Below are 16313 nucleotides of genomic sequence, written 5' to 3' on the forward strand. Positions count from 1 at the left end.
ATAAAATAGATTGAAAACCAAATTGGCGTGCCCTAGCTCCTCGGACTGGATTTTACATTATCCTCTGGGAGAGCTGCCTACTCTGACCCTTTGGAACACCTCAGATGCAGGTAATAACCCCTCAGCATCTTTCAATGCTTCAAAGACTGAATTACTTTTGGTGAGAGGGGTAAGAGAATTGAATTGCAGTACGTGATTTTGTGGCTTTCCACTCTTTGTAAGGTCATCATTTTAGTAAGGAGAAAACAGGAAACTGGTAAACACACACACGGAGTGTTCCGATGCTGATTTAAGGCTGTCACTGTGCTTAAGTCCTCAGTGAGAAAACCAGAAAGGTGCCTGTTGTTTTTGGAGGCTGCTGTGGTACCCCAGGGGCTGCAGGGCCAAGGAGAAGAGAAGGCTCCCAAAGGGAAAACCTTAGAGCAGCTCCAGTGCCTAAAGGGGCTGCAGGAAAGCTGGAGAGGGGCTTGGGACAAGGGCCTGTAGGGACAGGCCAAGGGGAATGGCTTTAACCTGCCAGAGGGGAGACTGACATGAGCTCTTAGGCAGAAGCTCTTCCCTGTGAGGGTGCTGAGGCGCTGGCACAGGGTGCCCAGAGAAGCTGTGGCTGCCCCATCCCTGGCAGTGTTCAAGGGCAGGTTGGACACAGGGGCTTGGAGCAAGCTGCTGTAGTGGAAGGGGTCCCTGCCTGTGCAGGGGTTGGAACTGGATGAGCTTTAAGGTCCCTTCCAACCGAATCCAGGCTGGATTCTATGATTTTAGAAAGCTGTGCACAGGAGGGCTGCTCCTGTGAGACACTCAGATCAGCTCTAACAGAAGTGACATTTACTTAAGGCAGAGAAGTTAAATTTTTCCATTTTGCTTTTCTCTTTCTGTCTCTTTATTTATTTAACTACTTTTTTTTTTTTTTTCCTGCTTGCTTTGTTTAGCTATTTAGAGCTCACGTAGGTATTGCTTCTGCTTTGCGCTGGGTGCACAGGTGGTTGTATCCATCAGTGCACGGCATTGCACTGCACTGTGCTGGCAGCAAGAGGGAGCACAAGGCTGTGGGTTTGTGCCTTAAAAAGCTCTGTGCTGGTCTTAATTCCCTGCCAGGGCAGCAATAGTGGTTGGTTTGGGGTGGTTTTAATTATTTTAAGTTACAATAAGCCTGCTCCGTGTGCATCCCAAGGAAGAATGTCAGGCACGGAGCCCATCTTCAAGCTGGCCACTGAGATGGTACTAATCAATGAAGCAAGGAGTGTTGGGCTCATCATTACACTAACTCCAGCAGGTGTGTAGACCAACACCTTGTATTGTAAAAGCCCTTAATTTTGCCAGTGAGGGGCACATAGAATCCTTTTGCCAAGGTGGTGGTATTAAAATTCTTTCTGTGCTTTATGATGGGCTTTCTGATAGTGTGAGGGTGCTGTGGCAGCCTCACAACTGCAGGGGAGGGGCGGTCTCATCATGCATCTGTTGAGCACCCATCTCTGCTGTGTCTTACTGATACTCAGTCCTAAATTTAGACCATCTTTTGATGAACCTTGTGACTTGGATGGCTTTGGAATCTGTTGAATCTAGGTTGGAGTAATTGTATGAATAATGAAGAGAAGTAATTTAATTTGGAAAGTCCATTTCAGTTCTATAGGTGGAATTGGGTATTCCTGTTCCCTCCTCTATGGAGAAGAATTGGTGCTCTCAGCATATCCTTTTCCCATTTTAATGTAGCTTAAAGAAAAAGACATGATCCCCTCAAACTCTGGAGGTATGTGAGGGTGGAAACACCTAGGAAAAGGAAGCTGAAATGGGACAGCAGAGGATAATGTTTGCTGCAGACCCGTTCTGGACCTCTTGTACCTGGGAGGATCAGAAGAAGGATTTTCTTTGCTGAAATGGATGTCCTGAGAGCAGTCACAGATGATAACTTCTGCTTAAGGATGACAGGAGAGCCTTTATCAACACGTGGGGCAAGTACAGCCTTAGGAATTTTAGGCACTTCTGAAAATTTGGCTCGAATTTATTCACAGTCTCACTGGAAATGGGTGGAATGAAAATTCCTCAGCCACCTTGATGTTCTCCCTGGGAAGCTGGCGGGACAAGGCTGAAGATGTCCCCCAGTGTTCCTCAAAAGGTTCATTTTGCAAGGCCCATTTGTCATACAGGTGAGATGACCGAGTATCTTGTCTCCTTTGTCCCTTTTTGTGACTCCAGTGAGGCAGCACTGCTGAAGAGGGCAGTGCTGGTGTGGCTCTGGTGTCAGCAGCCCCAGAAGCAGCTTAAACAATGTTTTACCTGAAGTTTGAAATCCATAAGAAGTTCCCAGTGAGCCTGGCTCTGAAGAGGATGCTGAGAAGCATCTTCAAGCTGAAAAGTGACCAGTGGTGCTGGCAGAGGCAGATAGCTCTTGTTCTGCAAGCACTCATCACTGCTAAAGTGTTACCTACTCTCAGAGAGATTCCTAGTTCAGCCCAGGCTCCCAGCCAGATCTCCTGGAAGCTGTCTAGAAGGTGTCTGGGAGATGAAGCCAGACAAATTTGGGTGAGAAACAAGGCATGTAATTTAACAGAATAAATATGGCAGTGAAAGGTCCTCCACCTGAAAACCTAAGAGTTCTTACCATGACCTTGCTGGAAGAGCAGCTTTAGCCAAACCCAGCTTACTGTGTCTGGAGATGTAGGAGGCAGTGAGGGAGAAGTCAGGTTGCTGTTGGTGGTTCCTCCTTGCAGAAAAGCCTGAAGCATGTTCTAAGTATGGGGCAATTGCCTTGAGGATGGTCTTGGCCCTCATTAAAAACACTTGTTCTCTCTGGCAGTACTGGATCTTTAGGTCCCTATAATTAAAGAAGTAATATGTATTTAAACAAGTATGTCTGATCTGATTGCATTTTCTAGTGTTCTGAGTTCCTATAATGAAGAAGGGGAGGTGCTGCTAGGCTGCTTAGAGCTTTCACGTTTTGAGCTGTCATGGACAAATATGTCTTCTGTGTTCTTGCCAGGAATAGAGAGAGCAGATGGTGCTGCAGCTTCTTCCAGCTTGCTATGGTAGAAGCGATGGGTTTTATGTAGAAGGCTATTCATGGCAAAGTGAGCAGACATCTTGTCCAGGACATTGATGTTTCCTGCTTGTCCTTTTGGAGGAAGAGCCACAACTTATTATTTAATCAGCAGATTCAGTTTCTTCTTAGATACTGGAATTCCTTCAGCTCCAGAGAAGGAGTGGGTGGACTAAAACTGCTATTACATTGAGCCTGGCAAAAGAAACAGATCTGTTTCTTCTCCCACGACCAGCAGCAACTCCACTGATGGCAGCTTGGTTTGTCATGATTTACAATGGTGTGGGAGGATTGCAGGGCCTGTGTGGTTAATGGGCTGGAAGTGCAGGTGACCGGCCCTGTGCACGGGTGAGAGGCTGGATCTGGTACTTGCAAAGCAGCAGGGATGAGCTGCAGACCAGACAGTCTTTGGTGGCAATGTGCCCAGAGAAACTATGGCTCCTGGGAAGCAGGAGGTGGGGTATCAGGGACTACTTAGGTTCCCTGCCTTCCAGAAAGGCCCCAGCTACCCAGTGCTCTCGCTTTAAAGGTATTCAGATGGGGAGCATGACACCTGTGCTTTGAGGTGATGCCAGAACCATCTATGATCTTATCCTGATGGTGGAAAAGCAAGTTATAGTACTTCATCTTTAAAGCATGGGGGAGTTCTTGGCTGAGCAGAAGCGCTCTCATGCATGAGTGTTATCCACCAGCTCAGATGTCTGTGGCTTTGGGCAGGAGGTCCTGCTTCCCACAGCCTCTGTGCTCCAGAGGGCTTGGCACCTTGCGAGACATCAGCTCAACCTGCACCCAGTGTCTGCTTGCAACTTGCAGTTCATTGCAAGCTAGGAGTAGCTCCGAGCCTGCTTTTGTGTGAGGCAGAGCTTAGGATGGTGTATGAGCATGGTCACACTTTGTGCCCTGATGATAGGCAACATTACTCCTGTTCTCTACAAGACAGTAGGAAGCTAAGTGCAGAGATGTTAAGCAGTTGAAGGTCATGTAAATCCTGTCCATCTGGGTGCTCTTCCTCCAGCACTCATGCTGCTTTGTTTCAGCATCATTGCCAGCACCAGTGTTAGGCAGCCTAGAGTGTCAACAAGGCAGTAACAGTGTTATCCTGTCGGAGATAAAAACTCCAGATATCCCACTGATAAAATTCTGTTGGCAGATGTTCTATCTGTTCTCTCTCCTGCAGTGATATGGGGGAAGTAAAAGGGAGGCTCTGGTAGATGGGATTAGGGCTGTGGACTTCTGCAAGAAGTTACAGTTTGGGTAAAAGACTTGTAAATCAAAGAAGTTAGGACTGGGGTGTGCTGAGAAGGGAGGTGCTGAAGGCTCTGGGCTGAAAGCAGATCTCCATCTCTAACACCTGTGTGCCCCTGCTGAGCTCCACAGTGATGCAGGGGGAAAATTAACTGATCCCAAACCACTTGGTGCTTTACAGGTCAAAGCTAACACCTCTGATTCTCCTGTGTTTGGTAGATGATCTGAACAGGTCTTCCTGCACTGCTTCCCCACCTGCCCTTTCAGAAACCAGGTCCAGCTTCTGGATACAGGCAAAGCCTGTCACTGCAGTGCCTGATTTGAAGAGTACTTGCACCTCCTTGAGCTCTATGGTAGGAGGCACATCAGGGAGTCTCTTCTCCCTTTTTATGCCACCTGGGGCTCAGTATTCATTCCCAAGCTCTTTCTGAAGTGTTTCTATTTGAACAGTATCTAGACTCACTCTAGCAGGGTAAGTTGCTAAATCTGGGGACTGCAAGTTCAGTCCATGGGGCCTCTTGGTGCAACCACTGAACTGCAGTGTAGTGAGCTTTTGGGAAGTGTAAACTGAAAGGTAATTTTTGCTTCCTCTCTTTCTGTCTGGCTCCTCTCTGGGCAATGTGCTAACAGCATCCTTGTTTTTCTCACTAGCAGGCTTTTGTGGAGACCACGGCAGGAGGAGGCCAGTAGACCCTGTCCTGGTACCATGGAGCTTCCTGGTTACAGCAGGCAGCTGCTGCAGCAGCTCTATACCCTCTGCAAAGAGCAGCAGTTCTGTGATTGCACCATCTTCATTGGGAATGTTCACTTTAGGGCACACAAAGTGGTTTTGGCTGCTGCCAGCCTGCTTTTTAAATCCCTGTTGGACAGTACAGACACCATCTCCATCGATGCTTCTGTGGTGAGCCCTGAGGAGTTTGCGCTCTTGCTGGAGATGATGTACAGTGGTAAACTCCCATTGGGGAAACACAATTTCACCAAAACTATCTCCGTGGCAGATAGTCTGCAGATGGTTGATGTGGCTGTCAGTTGCAAAAACCTCCTCAGGGACCTCATCAGCTGTTCCACTCAGGACCAGGTAGTAAATGAAGTCTCCAGCCAGGCAGCAGACTCATCTGAAAACCATGCTGAAGCTAATAACCTGCCCCAGTCTGAAAAAAATGATGAAGGAAAAACAGATAACCTCATACCACAGAGACTTTCCCCTTTTCTTGGCCCTGAAGAAGCAGAAGTGGAAGCAGATGTTTCTCCTCCTGGCCAGGAACTTGCTGTGAATCACACATGGGTTCACCAGGATGGGATATCGAGTGACATCAGATCCCTCCAGGAGGGTCCAGGCTCTCATCCTGATCAGCCTGCCTGTGCTGAGCAGGTTGGCTGTGCAGAAGAGGAGCTTCCTGAGCCTCCAGAGGAGAAAGGAGGAGTGAGGAGGGATTTAGGTGAGACTTTACAGGTCTGGACATAGCATTGCCTCTTGTATGCAGCCATGTTGATGTTTTCCTGTTATGGGGCATCTTTTCCTCTGTGTTTTAGTTTGCCCTAGGTTGGGAGCAAATCCCTTTCCTGCAGGGATTTATTCCTTTGGCACTGTGCAATACTTTCCTTTGGTCTTTGCAGTTGCCTCACACTCACCAATTTGCCAGAGCTGTAGGGAGCAAAACTTACTCGTGCATGTGATTGCATCTGATGTAGAGTAGGGATCTGCATTAGTGCAGGTTGATAAGGCAGTCTGTATAACAGTAAGTGAACAGAGTTGTCTGCTAATGCTACTTTATCCTTTAAACTCCTGTTCAGCATGGGAGGAAAACAGAGGCTGTACTGGGTTTAAAATAAATGTTCCATTTATAACTGGTGTTAAATAAACTGTTGGTTTTCCCTCCAGGCTGTGTGATATCTTGAGAAGGGATTTGTGAGTCACAGTTTCCCTATTATAACCAATGTGCTGGTTACAAACCAGTGCCTTTCAATCACATCATGCTTTCTGTGAATCCCTTCAATTAGCAAATAACTCATCTTGTTTCCCTCACACAGCAGCAGACAGCGAAAGCTGTAAACTGGATTTCTTTCTTCGATACGAAAGCATTTTCTCTGAGGCCCTTTCTGATGCCCAGGCTGTGCTGAACAGGCTAGAAGAGTGCAGAGAAATTGATGCCTCTCAGAAGGAGGTAGGTGTGTTGACTTGGGTAAATGATGCAAGTTTTTTCTGTCCCCTGCTGAGGGCTAGAGTAGTTTGTGCCCTGTTTAGGAAATCGTTTCATGGCAAACTGGGGCTCTGGTGCCTGGTTGTTTGAAGGGCAGTACGTGCTCACCTGAGCAACACCCTGGGCAGAAGCATCTGTAAGATTAAGCTGCTTGTGGACGTAGGTAAAGAAGTGTGTGTCCTGCCCTGAAGACATCTTCATTGTGTTGTGGGAGTGCTTCACCACTGATTTCTCTCCTCCTGTTTTAAGCCATTTGCTTTGGGAACTGTATCAACTCGTCAACATATGAGATCCCAAAATAAGCTTCCCGAGCCCTGGGTGAGGGTTGGCCGTGGAGCATCTGCTCTGTTCTGCATGTGGCAGGCTGCTCGTGGGGAGCGTTGCGGGGGGCTGTGGGTGCTGCCCCGTGGTGCTTTAGAGCTGTCATCACTGATGAATGGTGCTCAAGTTACTGCTGGGGGGTTATCTGAGTCTGGTACTTGCTTCATGCTGGAGGATGCTCTGGGCTCCGAGCGATGATACCAGCCGCTGTACTGGCTTGAAGCCACCACAGAAGCAGCAGATGAGTCCATGCTGGGGTGGCAGTGGTGCAGGAGGACTCGGAGCTGGCATGTGTCTGGTGAGCACTGGTGCAGGCTGCACTCTGCTGTGTCATTGCAGGCTCTGTGCAGAAAACTGCAGCCACTACAGAGCGAGGTTGGGACCACACTTGCTCTCTTCACCTTGGTAGCTTTTTCCACACCAGGCTGCATGAACTGCCCCATGTGCCTTTTCTTATGTGGAAGAATGGGAGTGTGACTGTGTTATGGCTGGCTCTTCAGTGGCTCTGTGGTTAGCTGACATTTTGAAGGCAAGAAGTGCTGTTCCATAGGTTGGGGGGCTGTGATGCTCTCTAGGTTTCCATGCCCTTGCTAGCTGGGAAGGTGTCTGGATTCAAGTCATTAAGTCACTTAGTCCCTTCAACACCAGTATAACCACAGGACATCTGGGCTGTGGTGGCATCCTGCTTTTAAAAACCCAAGGCAACATGTTTATTAGGAAAAAAAAACCTTATGACAGCAGGGAGGAGAATTCCCTTGGTTTGGGGAGTGCAGGTTTCTTTTCTGATAAGCCTTTCAATGTTGCAGGAGGGAAGCCTGTGTTCCCTTAGCGGCTGACCCTCCTGATGGTCCTGAACTGAACATCTTTAGGAGCAAGATGTGGATCCCAATTTGTGTTTGTAACAGCAAGCCCAAGCACTGAGAAGCACCTTTGAGCGAGCTCAGCTCTCAGTGTGCCTGAACGCCCTGGGGAGGATTAGGGTTTCCTATGTTTGTTCATCACCCTGATCAGACAAATATGTCAGGTTTAAGGTTTTACTTATTCTGCACCTTGGCAATTGGAGCAGGGCAGGAGTGTGCTGTACAATGTGGATGGGCACTGCCAGAAGGGATTTGGCAGCTCCATGCATCTATGCAGGCAGGCAATGCCTGTGCCACATGCCTGCTCATGCTGCTCCAGGGTTGCAGTGCAGAACCTCACTGCCATGCTGCCTGACTTCTGCTCCGTGTAACAGCCCCGTTTCCTATTGCTTTCCAGTAAGTGTTGTTTCTTGCTTCTTCAGCACCTCCAAGAACCAGCAGGTAAGGTTCACATGCCCGTACCCGGCCCTTTGTGCTCCCAGATGAGCTGTTGCAGCAGAAGCCAAGTGAGGGGTTGTGGAGCTCAGAGGCAGTTCGGTGTCTGACCGCAGAACAGCAGCTGGACAATTTTTCTGCAGCTATAAATAAACACTGAATAAATGAGAAATGGATTTTCTTTAAGCCTGCCTGAAAAATCACTTCTCAGCTGTGACAAGCATGAAAAGTGTCAGCCCCAGGGCAGCGGGGTGGGGGGACAAACTGCAACCTTTTGTAAGCAGGGGCTCAGCTAGATCTGTCCCTCTCTGAGCTCTCCTCTAGGACAAGCAGGACCTGTGGGTACCAGCACTCAGTCTGGGCTCTGTTTTCAGCAGACAGAGCAGCTTTTTTCCACAATAGCCTGGTGTTTTCCTCGGGGGAAACACACTTGTGTGTTTCTAAAGTCATGCTTAAAGTGCAAGTTCAGCTCCAAAGGGGCCAGCTTGGGATGTGTAATTAAGGCTGAGATTTGTGCCAGTGGTAGACATCAATGGATTTGTGGGGTTTTTTCCTCTCTCCTTTCTTCCCCACTCTCTGTCCCCCAACTTTTCTGTATTATTTTGCTGCTCATTTGCTTGCAGTCTCTTTGGTGCTTCAGGGCGAGTAGCAGCAGGTCTGGAAGCCGGTGAGATGCCATTTCTTTGCAGTAAGCTGCTGGGTGCCTTTGCCCTGCTCTAGGGAAGATCTCCCACTCCCCTCCTCCACATCCTTCCTCAGCTTAGGAGCCTTTTGTGGATGGCTGGTCTGTGTAGGCAAGCAGCAATGGACAGCAAAGCCTGGGAATGTGGGGATTTTACAGGGCTGTCCTGGTGTTCAGGCTCCTCTGGTTTCAGTGGGATTTTGCCTTGGACGTAGCCCCTGTATTTCTGGTCCTTTGCTTGTGAGCTCATCCCTGTCTGGGTGCCTTGTTCCCTGTAGCACTGCTGCCTGCTCCCCTCCAGCGTTGCTGCCTTCTTTCCTGCTACCTCCAGGGGGTTTCTTAGGGCCTGTTTTTTTTTCCCCAAGGAGGTTTGTGCAGACCTTGCTTTTGTGAGAATTATTGCTTCTCTCCCAGTTTGATGTTGAATTCTGCTCTCTGGGCTGAAAAATGTGGGCGAGTTGCTTTTCTGTTTAAGGAGATGTGATTTTTGGGGGTTGTTTTTGTTTTAGAGTCTCTCTGTGTATCTCACAAACTATTCGTATCTAATTTGGTTCTGGCTTGGATGAAACCTGCTTGGAAATGAGAACAAGGCTGAAATTGCAGTAATTTGGGGAAGCGTAGAAGAGCTTTGCTGGTGTCGAGTCTTATCTTCCTGTGCTCTCTTAGAGAAACTCAATTCAAATTATTGCACAGCTCATTTGTTCCCTCTGCTACCGGGTTCAGATGAAGTGGAGGAGTACCGATACTCCCGCATAGAATAAATGTCACTGTTCTTGTGGATCATTTCCATTGCCTATGGGCCTGTCCAACTATTGTCATCCTTTGTTTGCATTTCTGGATGCAGCATAAAACAGTTTCCTGTTGTCTTCTGCATCCTGATTAGGAGTAATGGCTTCTGAGGGGGGGGTGTGTGGACACAGAGCTGGAGAACTTCCCCCCCCCCGTTCTGGTGTACTTGTGGGGGAGTTTGGGCTGAGGTTTCTGACTAGGGAAATGGTCTCTCTTGGTTTCCCTGCTCAGAGAGACGGTCTCTTGCTCCAGTCTGGAAGCTGGATGTGTGCTGATTTGTGCCAGTTTGGCCAGGAAGGCTCTTGCAAGTGTCCCAGCCAGTGAAAGCCTAATGGGTCAGACTGTATTGTGAGAGCACGTTATGACTAAGTGGAAGCCGTGATTCCAGTGAATATCAGTATCTCTCCATTTTCTCCAGGATCTTTGGGAATTGTTAATGCTTCAAAGTAAGTCTAAAATGCACTGTGTGCTCTTTCAAAACAATGCTAAGAGGCTCTTGTGTTCCCACTGAGCAATGTGTCTGAGGAAAGGTCTTCTGGAAAAAGACTATAAATAGCAGAGCCTTTCAGTTTCTGAAAACTCATTTCCATTAAGCAAATCCATGCACTGAGGAAGGGGTGGTACCTGAGCAATGCTGAGCTGATTGGAATTAGAAACTAATTAAAACAAAGGAGAAAATACTGCAACAAGGCAAGTTACTTTTCATCCCTGTCGTAAAACCAGGAATTTGGCAGGGTGCTGAGCCCCTTTGGGATGGTGAGAGTCAAGATGGTTTGTGTTTCGTTGTGATCTGGAAGGGGCCAGGCATGCAAACTTCGGGAACAAACATGATCTGGTTATCAAGTCTCATTACAAATTCATGTTTGCATTAGCAAATACCTTTCAGCTGGTTCTTCAGCATGCCTGCAACATCTCCTTTCTTCCTTTATAGCAGAGCCCTTCATGTCCATGTTTCTGTTTGGCAGCAAAAATGCCATTAACGGGTAAAGAGCTGGGACTCCTGCAGCTTCCCCTCTGAGGATACTCTTTGCAATAGGTCATTGCACTGTCATGCTGCCCTAATACATGAGCATTTACACCTGCTACGAAAAGCAAGTCCACCATCCCCCTGGTGCGGCCCCAAGCAGTTGCATTCAGTCTTTTTATCACTGAAATGAAAATGACAATGACAGCAGAAAATGGTCGCTCTCTCTGGAGCTGGGCTAAGCTCTCCACTTCAAAGGTACTTCTGTAGCATCCCTGGAGTCTCTGATAAAGGAGCCTGCTCTGAAAGGCTGGCATCTCTCCTGGAGAGTTGGGAAGTGTGTGTCTTTAGGGGCGATATTTACGGCGTTAAAGGGCTCCAGGGAAATGGGAGCAAGAGTTCCAGCTTGTTTCTTTTCCTTTTATTTCTATAACTGCACAGGCATGTTTGCCTCTGGTCTCTGTTTCGGGTCGCTGGAGTGGGTTTTGGAGCTCTGGGCATGATTGCCAGGCATGCAGAGAGCACACAATGTGAGGTTTGCTGCCTTCTCTCCAAAGCTCTCTCTGGGAGATGCAGCTCCACTGTGACTTGAGGATGGAGATTCCTGAAAGTCCCATTTAAAATGCCTTCTGTGCAAGTGTTCTGCAGTGAAAACCAGTATCCCCTGCCCTGGGTTTGGGCTTCAAAAGTAATGGTGTTTAAAGTATGTTTTATTAAGTCTCCTATTGGCATTAGGCTATTAAGGGGAGAGATGAAGTGATGTTTGGTGCTGGAACCTGCTCCAGTCTGTGGGGCTTGCTGTAAAGGTAAGGGCTGGAGGGCAGGGCTTGCTGCCTTCCTTCACATGGCTGGTGGCCACAGACTGGAGCTTGAGTTCAGTGGTGGGTTTCTATGTGGTTGTTTTGTTGGTTTAATTTTTTGTCCCCTGAACAAAACCCCAGGATTCTGCTTTTTGTGTCGGTTTGTACAGGGCAGTTGATTCTATTGTTAAAACCTTCCCTGTTCTGTTGCAGGCTCTGGTTTCCTGCCTGGCCGAGGCAGGGGAACAGTCAGTGTTCAAGAAGCTGCTGAGCAAGGTGAAGGATGCTCAGCCCCTGGATGCTCAGACCCTCGTGTCTTTACTGAAGCTGTTTCAAGACACAAATCCCAAGCTGAGAGCGGCTTTGCTGGAGAGGGAACAGGGCAGTGGAGAAGCCCTGCAGCAAGGAGGTAGGGAATTGAGTGCAGCCACTGGCAAAGTGAGTGGGCAACCTTACAGGCAAAGTGGGTCTCCAGAAACCCTGTGTCCTCACTCAGATGCAGGAGGTTTCTTTCATGCTGACCAAGATCCTGGAGCATTTCCATCCTGCAGCAGCGGGTGCGGGCAGCGCAGGGCTCTCCCCATCACTGCCTGCAGGGCTGGATCGATCCATGGCTGCACGGGTCAGAGCACAGCTGAGCCTCGGGATTGAAAGCTCCGTTTTTACTTGAGTCTGACACAAAGCAGTGGCCTTGCAAACCTGGTGTTAACCTCCAGCTTGCTTTATGGCTTTGTGCTCTGTTAGATAAATGAGACGTTTTCCTTTCATAGAGTTTAAAGAGAATAGTAAAGTGTTTTTCCTCTGCTGCTTGTGCTTGGGATGAGCTTTGCTATTCACTTAGATCTTTCACAGAGTCTCACTCACTTCGGGAGCCTGTCAGTTCCTTCAGACTGACTTTGTGTTTCTGAATCCTTTTTCCCCCTAGAGAGCACAGACGAGGGAGAGACGCTGACTGCTCGCTTGCTGGGATGCAGGGAGGAGCTGATCCAGAGCGTGACACAGCTGAGCCCCATCCTAGACTTCTTGGAGGCAGCAGAAGAGGGATTCCTGACTGCCTCGGAGAAGCGGGTAAACCAATCTGAAATAAGGAAAGCTGTGGATGGGAGGGTGGCGGGGGGCATCTGTGGGGCAGCATCTCACTGCTCGGTTTGCCAAGTGATGTGCTAGCCTCACCTGGCAATTTCATCTCCCTTTTGCACATCACAGATCTCCCTTCTGCCCTGAGCTGTGGGGGTGAGCTGAGCTGTGAAGGCAGCCTCAGGATGATCACAGCCTGGTGCAGTGCGAGATTGCCCTGCAAGTAGGTGACGTGCCTGGTGCTCCTATAGACCCTGAAAATGCCTTTTTGTGAGCCAAGAGAAGGCTCTGTAGTGGTTTGGTTTCAGCAGAACCACTAATGACCTCTGTGCTGCCTGCTTGCTAATGAAGTCCTTGTGTAGAGGGGTCATCAGCTTACCTTTCAGCTGACTCTCCCAGCGTTAACTCTTTAACTCCTATCACACAGTTGCCTGCAAGAGCAGCACATCCACTGACTGGCATGTTTAAAGATATGTTTTTGATGTGTTGAATGCAGCAGTTGGTGGGAGAGTTGTTGCTTTCCTGCAAGCAGTTGCTTTATGTATACTGATTTGCAGAAGCCACGAAGAAAAGATTTCCTTTGTGTTTTGTGGGGAGCTGGCTGTACCCTGCCTGTGCAGCTAAAACCTGCCAGGTGCCCTGGCATGCTGTGTTCAGCATGCAGCCTGCACACCTCCTGTCCTGGTTTTCATGTCAACATAAGAAGGACATGGAGCTGCTGGAGCAAGTCCAGAGGAGGCCACGAGGATGGTCAGGGGCTGGAGCACCTCCTGTATGGAAACAGGCTGAGAATGCTGGGGCTGTTCAGCCTGGAGGAGTCGCATGGAGACCTCAGAGCAGGTTCTAGTATCTGAAGGGGGCCTATGAGGATGCTGGAGAGGGGCTCTTCATCAGGGACTGTAGAGATAGGATATGGGGTAATGGATTCAAATTGAAACGGGGGAAGATCAGGTTAAATATAAGGAGGAAGCTCTTTACTGTGAGCATGGTGAGGGGCTGGCACAGGGTGCCCAGAGAAGCTGTGGCTGCCTCATCCCTGGCCAGGTTGGACAGGGCTTGAAGCCACCTGCTCTAGTGAAAGGTGTCCCTACCTGTGGGACTGGATGAGCTTTAAGGTCCCTTCCAACCCAAACCAGGCTGGGATTCTATGATTCTCCTGGTGGGCTGGGACTGGCAGCTGATAAATTTTCTCCTCCCAGAGCAGCATGATTGAGCCTGGAATGTGGGTATGTGAGAGGATGGAGTGAGGTGTGTGTGCAGGAAAGGGCTTATTGTCTGCTGGGGCTATCAGCAGAGACCTGCACGTTGGAGCCTAGCGCTGAGCCATGAGAGCTGCATCAGCAGCAGGGAGATGATGATTTTTCATATATCCCTGTTCCCTTTCCCTGCACTCTTCTCTTTGTCTTCATAAAATTAGGAAGTTAAAATGCAGCCATTTTGAATCTCCCTTCCGTTGAAAATCAAGCAAACAAAAAATGCCAACCACCAATGCACCAAACCATTCTGTTGCCATAGGTGTGCTGCAGAGCCTCCAAACCCTGCTCCAAATACAAAATCCTTCTCGCCACGGGATCCCTTCATGCTCTTGTTTTAGCCCCCTGGTAATAGTATTTCGGGAGCACTCCAGTGGGGCTGGGTGCATAGCTCTGTCTCTGCTGTGTCACAGGAAGATACAAGAGAATTGCCAAGTGTAGAATGACCTCAGGGTGGTGGGGTTCCTTTTTTGCAGGCTTGCTTTATTGGTTTGGGGGGTTTTCTTGCCCCCCAGACAAGTGCAAAAAGTGCTTAATTAGTTTAGAAATTAAACTGATTAAAGCAGTGGGCCTGTGGCATATGTGCATTTGAGATCTCTGGTGTCTCAGCTGCAGCACTGGGAAAACAAAGATGGAATTAGCAGCCACCTCTGAAAGTTTCACCTTACCTGATTGATTCAGCGTTGCGCTAGAGCTCTGGGCTGGCAGAGAGAGGATGTAGTTCTCCAAGGGTTCCTAAAGATGAGGCTTTCCTTTTTCTTCTCACACTAGCTACACATTTATTAAGGAAGACAAGGGAATTTTAAGTGTAACAGCCTTTTTTCTAGGCACCTGGGTTCTTCCTGTACCTGGCCCAAGCTGTGCATGGAGTAAGTCTGCTTTTCTTTGCTGGAAAACCAGTACATGATCAGTTGTGAAGCCTCTTTGTAAAACCTTGGGTTTTGGGGGAGATTTTACCTAGCATTTTGTGGCTTAACTTTGTGGCTTTATCAGTGTTTCTGTAGTGGGGGGAGGTAGGGTGGAGGATTTGGGGGATGGCTTGGATGCAGATTATCACTTAAAATGAATAAACTTAGTTACAAAGGAAGAGTAGGTAGCCTCTCACACATGGTGTCCCATGGCTTAGGTTGTTGCAGAATTCAGACAGCCCTGAGCCTGGAGCAACAGAGTAGATGGTAGAAACCTTCATCCTTTCCTTCTGTCCAGGCTCTGTTCTAGAGGGGATGTGGGTATTTTGAGCTATGTGCTTTCCCTCTCCTTTGGCTCCAGTGTCTATGGAGCTTGATGCTTAAGCCAAACTGCTTCAGAGCTGGGACAGAGAATCATAGAATGGTTTGGGTTGGAAGGGATCTCAAATATCAAGGACCTTAAAGATCAAGATCTGGAAATCCTGCTGCAGGCAGAATGGGGGGATGTTTTCTGACTGTCCCACCTACTGGTGTCAAACTAAGTCTTAAAGTGTCAGCGCTGCATCTCCCACTGCCATGGCCATCACTTCTGCGTCTGTTGACACTAGCCTGAGAGCAGTGGTAAGTTAAAGCATGCGCATCCCCCAAAGGATGCTGCTTTTGTACCTGTTTTTGTGTTGAGGACTTCAGACTGAGTCATCCAGAGTCAGCTCAGTGAGAATTAGATGGGAGGATATGTCAACAGGTTCACTAACAGAGTTTTGGCTACAAAAGGACAGCTCTTTAGAAATGAGAGAAACTAATTAGTGAGATCAGGTGGTGGTGAGTGCACAGGAGGAGCTGTTGGAGTAGTTTCTTTTATGTTAAAGGTAGGAGAACTGTCTGAAGTTTGCATCCTGAACAAGAGAGGAGAATTTGTATGGGGGGTCACAGACCTGAGCGAATGGATAACTCGAGGAAGAGTATTAGGACCTACAAGAAATGGCTGAAATGTCCAATAGGCAGAGAAATGTACTTTAGAGATATGAAGAGAGGCTTGTGGCATATCAGGCATGACAGCAACAGGCATTTGTCTGACCAACTGAAGAGAAAGGATAATGAGAGGAGATGCCCTGTAAACTCACAGCTTAGCCTAGTGCCCAATCTAGGAGAAAGACATAGACATTTCCTGCAGCTGAAGTGAGATCACAGCTGAAGACAGGAAGAGCTGACACACATGGCTGTGAGAGTGACAGCAAGGTTTATTCCTCTATTTTCCAAGTTGAGTGGTCCCTACCATTGATGGCCAGGACAGAGATGTAAAAGCAGTTGTTTAGGCAGTCAGCCCTGTGTGTGCACCAGCGTGTGTGTTGGGACAGGTGGGAGGGCACTGCTTGTAAGTAAAAAAAAATAGGATAAAATGCAGCTAAAAATGCTCAAATTGCTTCTGCCTGACCTGGAATCTTCAGTTGATGAGAGAAAATGTTTGGGTTTTTTTTTTTTTCTGCCTCAGTCTAGATTTGAGCAAAGCATTTGAATTTCATCTGAGGAAATTGTTCAACTAGAGGAAGTGGTGATGCACAAAAAGGATAAATCTTATTGGGAGTAAAGTGCAGATTGTGCTGAGGGCAAGACTGACAGGATGGAGCAAGGTTACTAGTGGGATTCTTGGCACTTACTTAATATTAACACTAATGTTATTGACACAAAAATACCAAAGCATGCTTAGGAGAACTTGCTGATGAGCAAAACCAGCATCTTTTGT

The 16313-nt window shown here is 48.2% G+C and overlaps 1 protein-coding gene across 4 annotated transcripts in view; it reads left to right on the forward strand.

Annotated features, from left to right (window-relative positions):
• The window catches only part of ZBTB40 (zinc finger and BTB domain containing 40), a 33195-nt gene that overhangs the window by 924 nt on the left and 15958 nt on the right, over window positions 1–16313 (forward strand). For 2 of the 4 annotated variants that reach the window (XR_009966224.1, XM_062626330.1), the window contains exons 2-5: window positions 4931–5718; window positions 6311–6444; window positions 11545–11740; window positions 12257–12399. Coding sequence is in view for 3 of the 4 variants with exons in the window: in XM_062626330.1 (XP_062482314.1) it covers window positions 4986–5718; window positions 6311–6444; window positions 11545–11740; window positions 12257–12399 (1206 nt within the window). In the remaining variant the exon portion in view is untranslated. The remainder of the gene's footprint in view (window positions 1–4930; window positions 5719–6310; window positions 6445–11544; window positions 11741–12256; window positions 12400–16313) is intronic. The other 2 variants (XM_062626331.1, XM_062626332.1) reach the window with 2 other exon arrangements.

This window comes from Pezoporus occidentalis, unplaced genomic scaffold (assembly GCF_034315485.1).
Source record: "Pezoporus occidentalis ecotype Australia unplaced genomic scaffold, CSIRO_AGI_Poc_V1 ctg290, whole genome shotgun sequence".
NCBI lineage: Eukaryota > Metazoa > Chordata > Aves > Psittaciformes > Psittacidae > Pezoporus > Pezoporus occidentalis.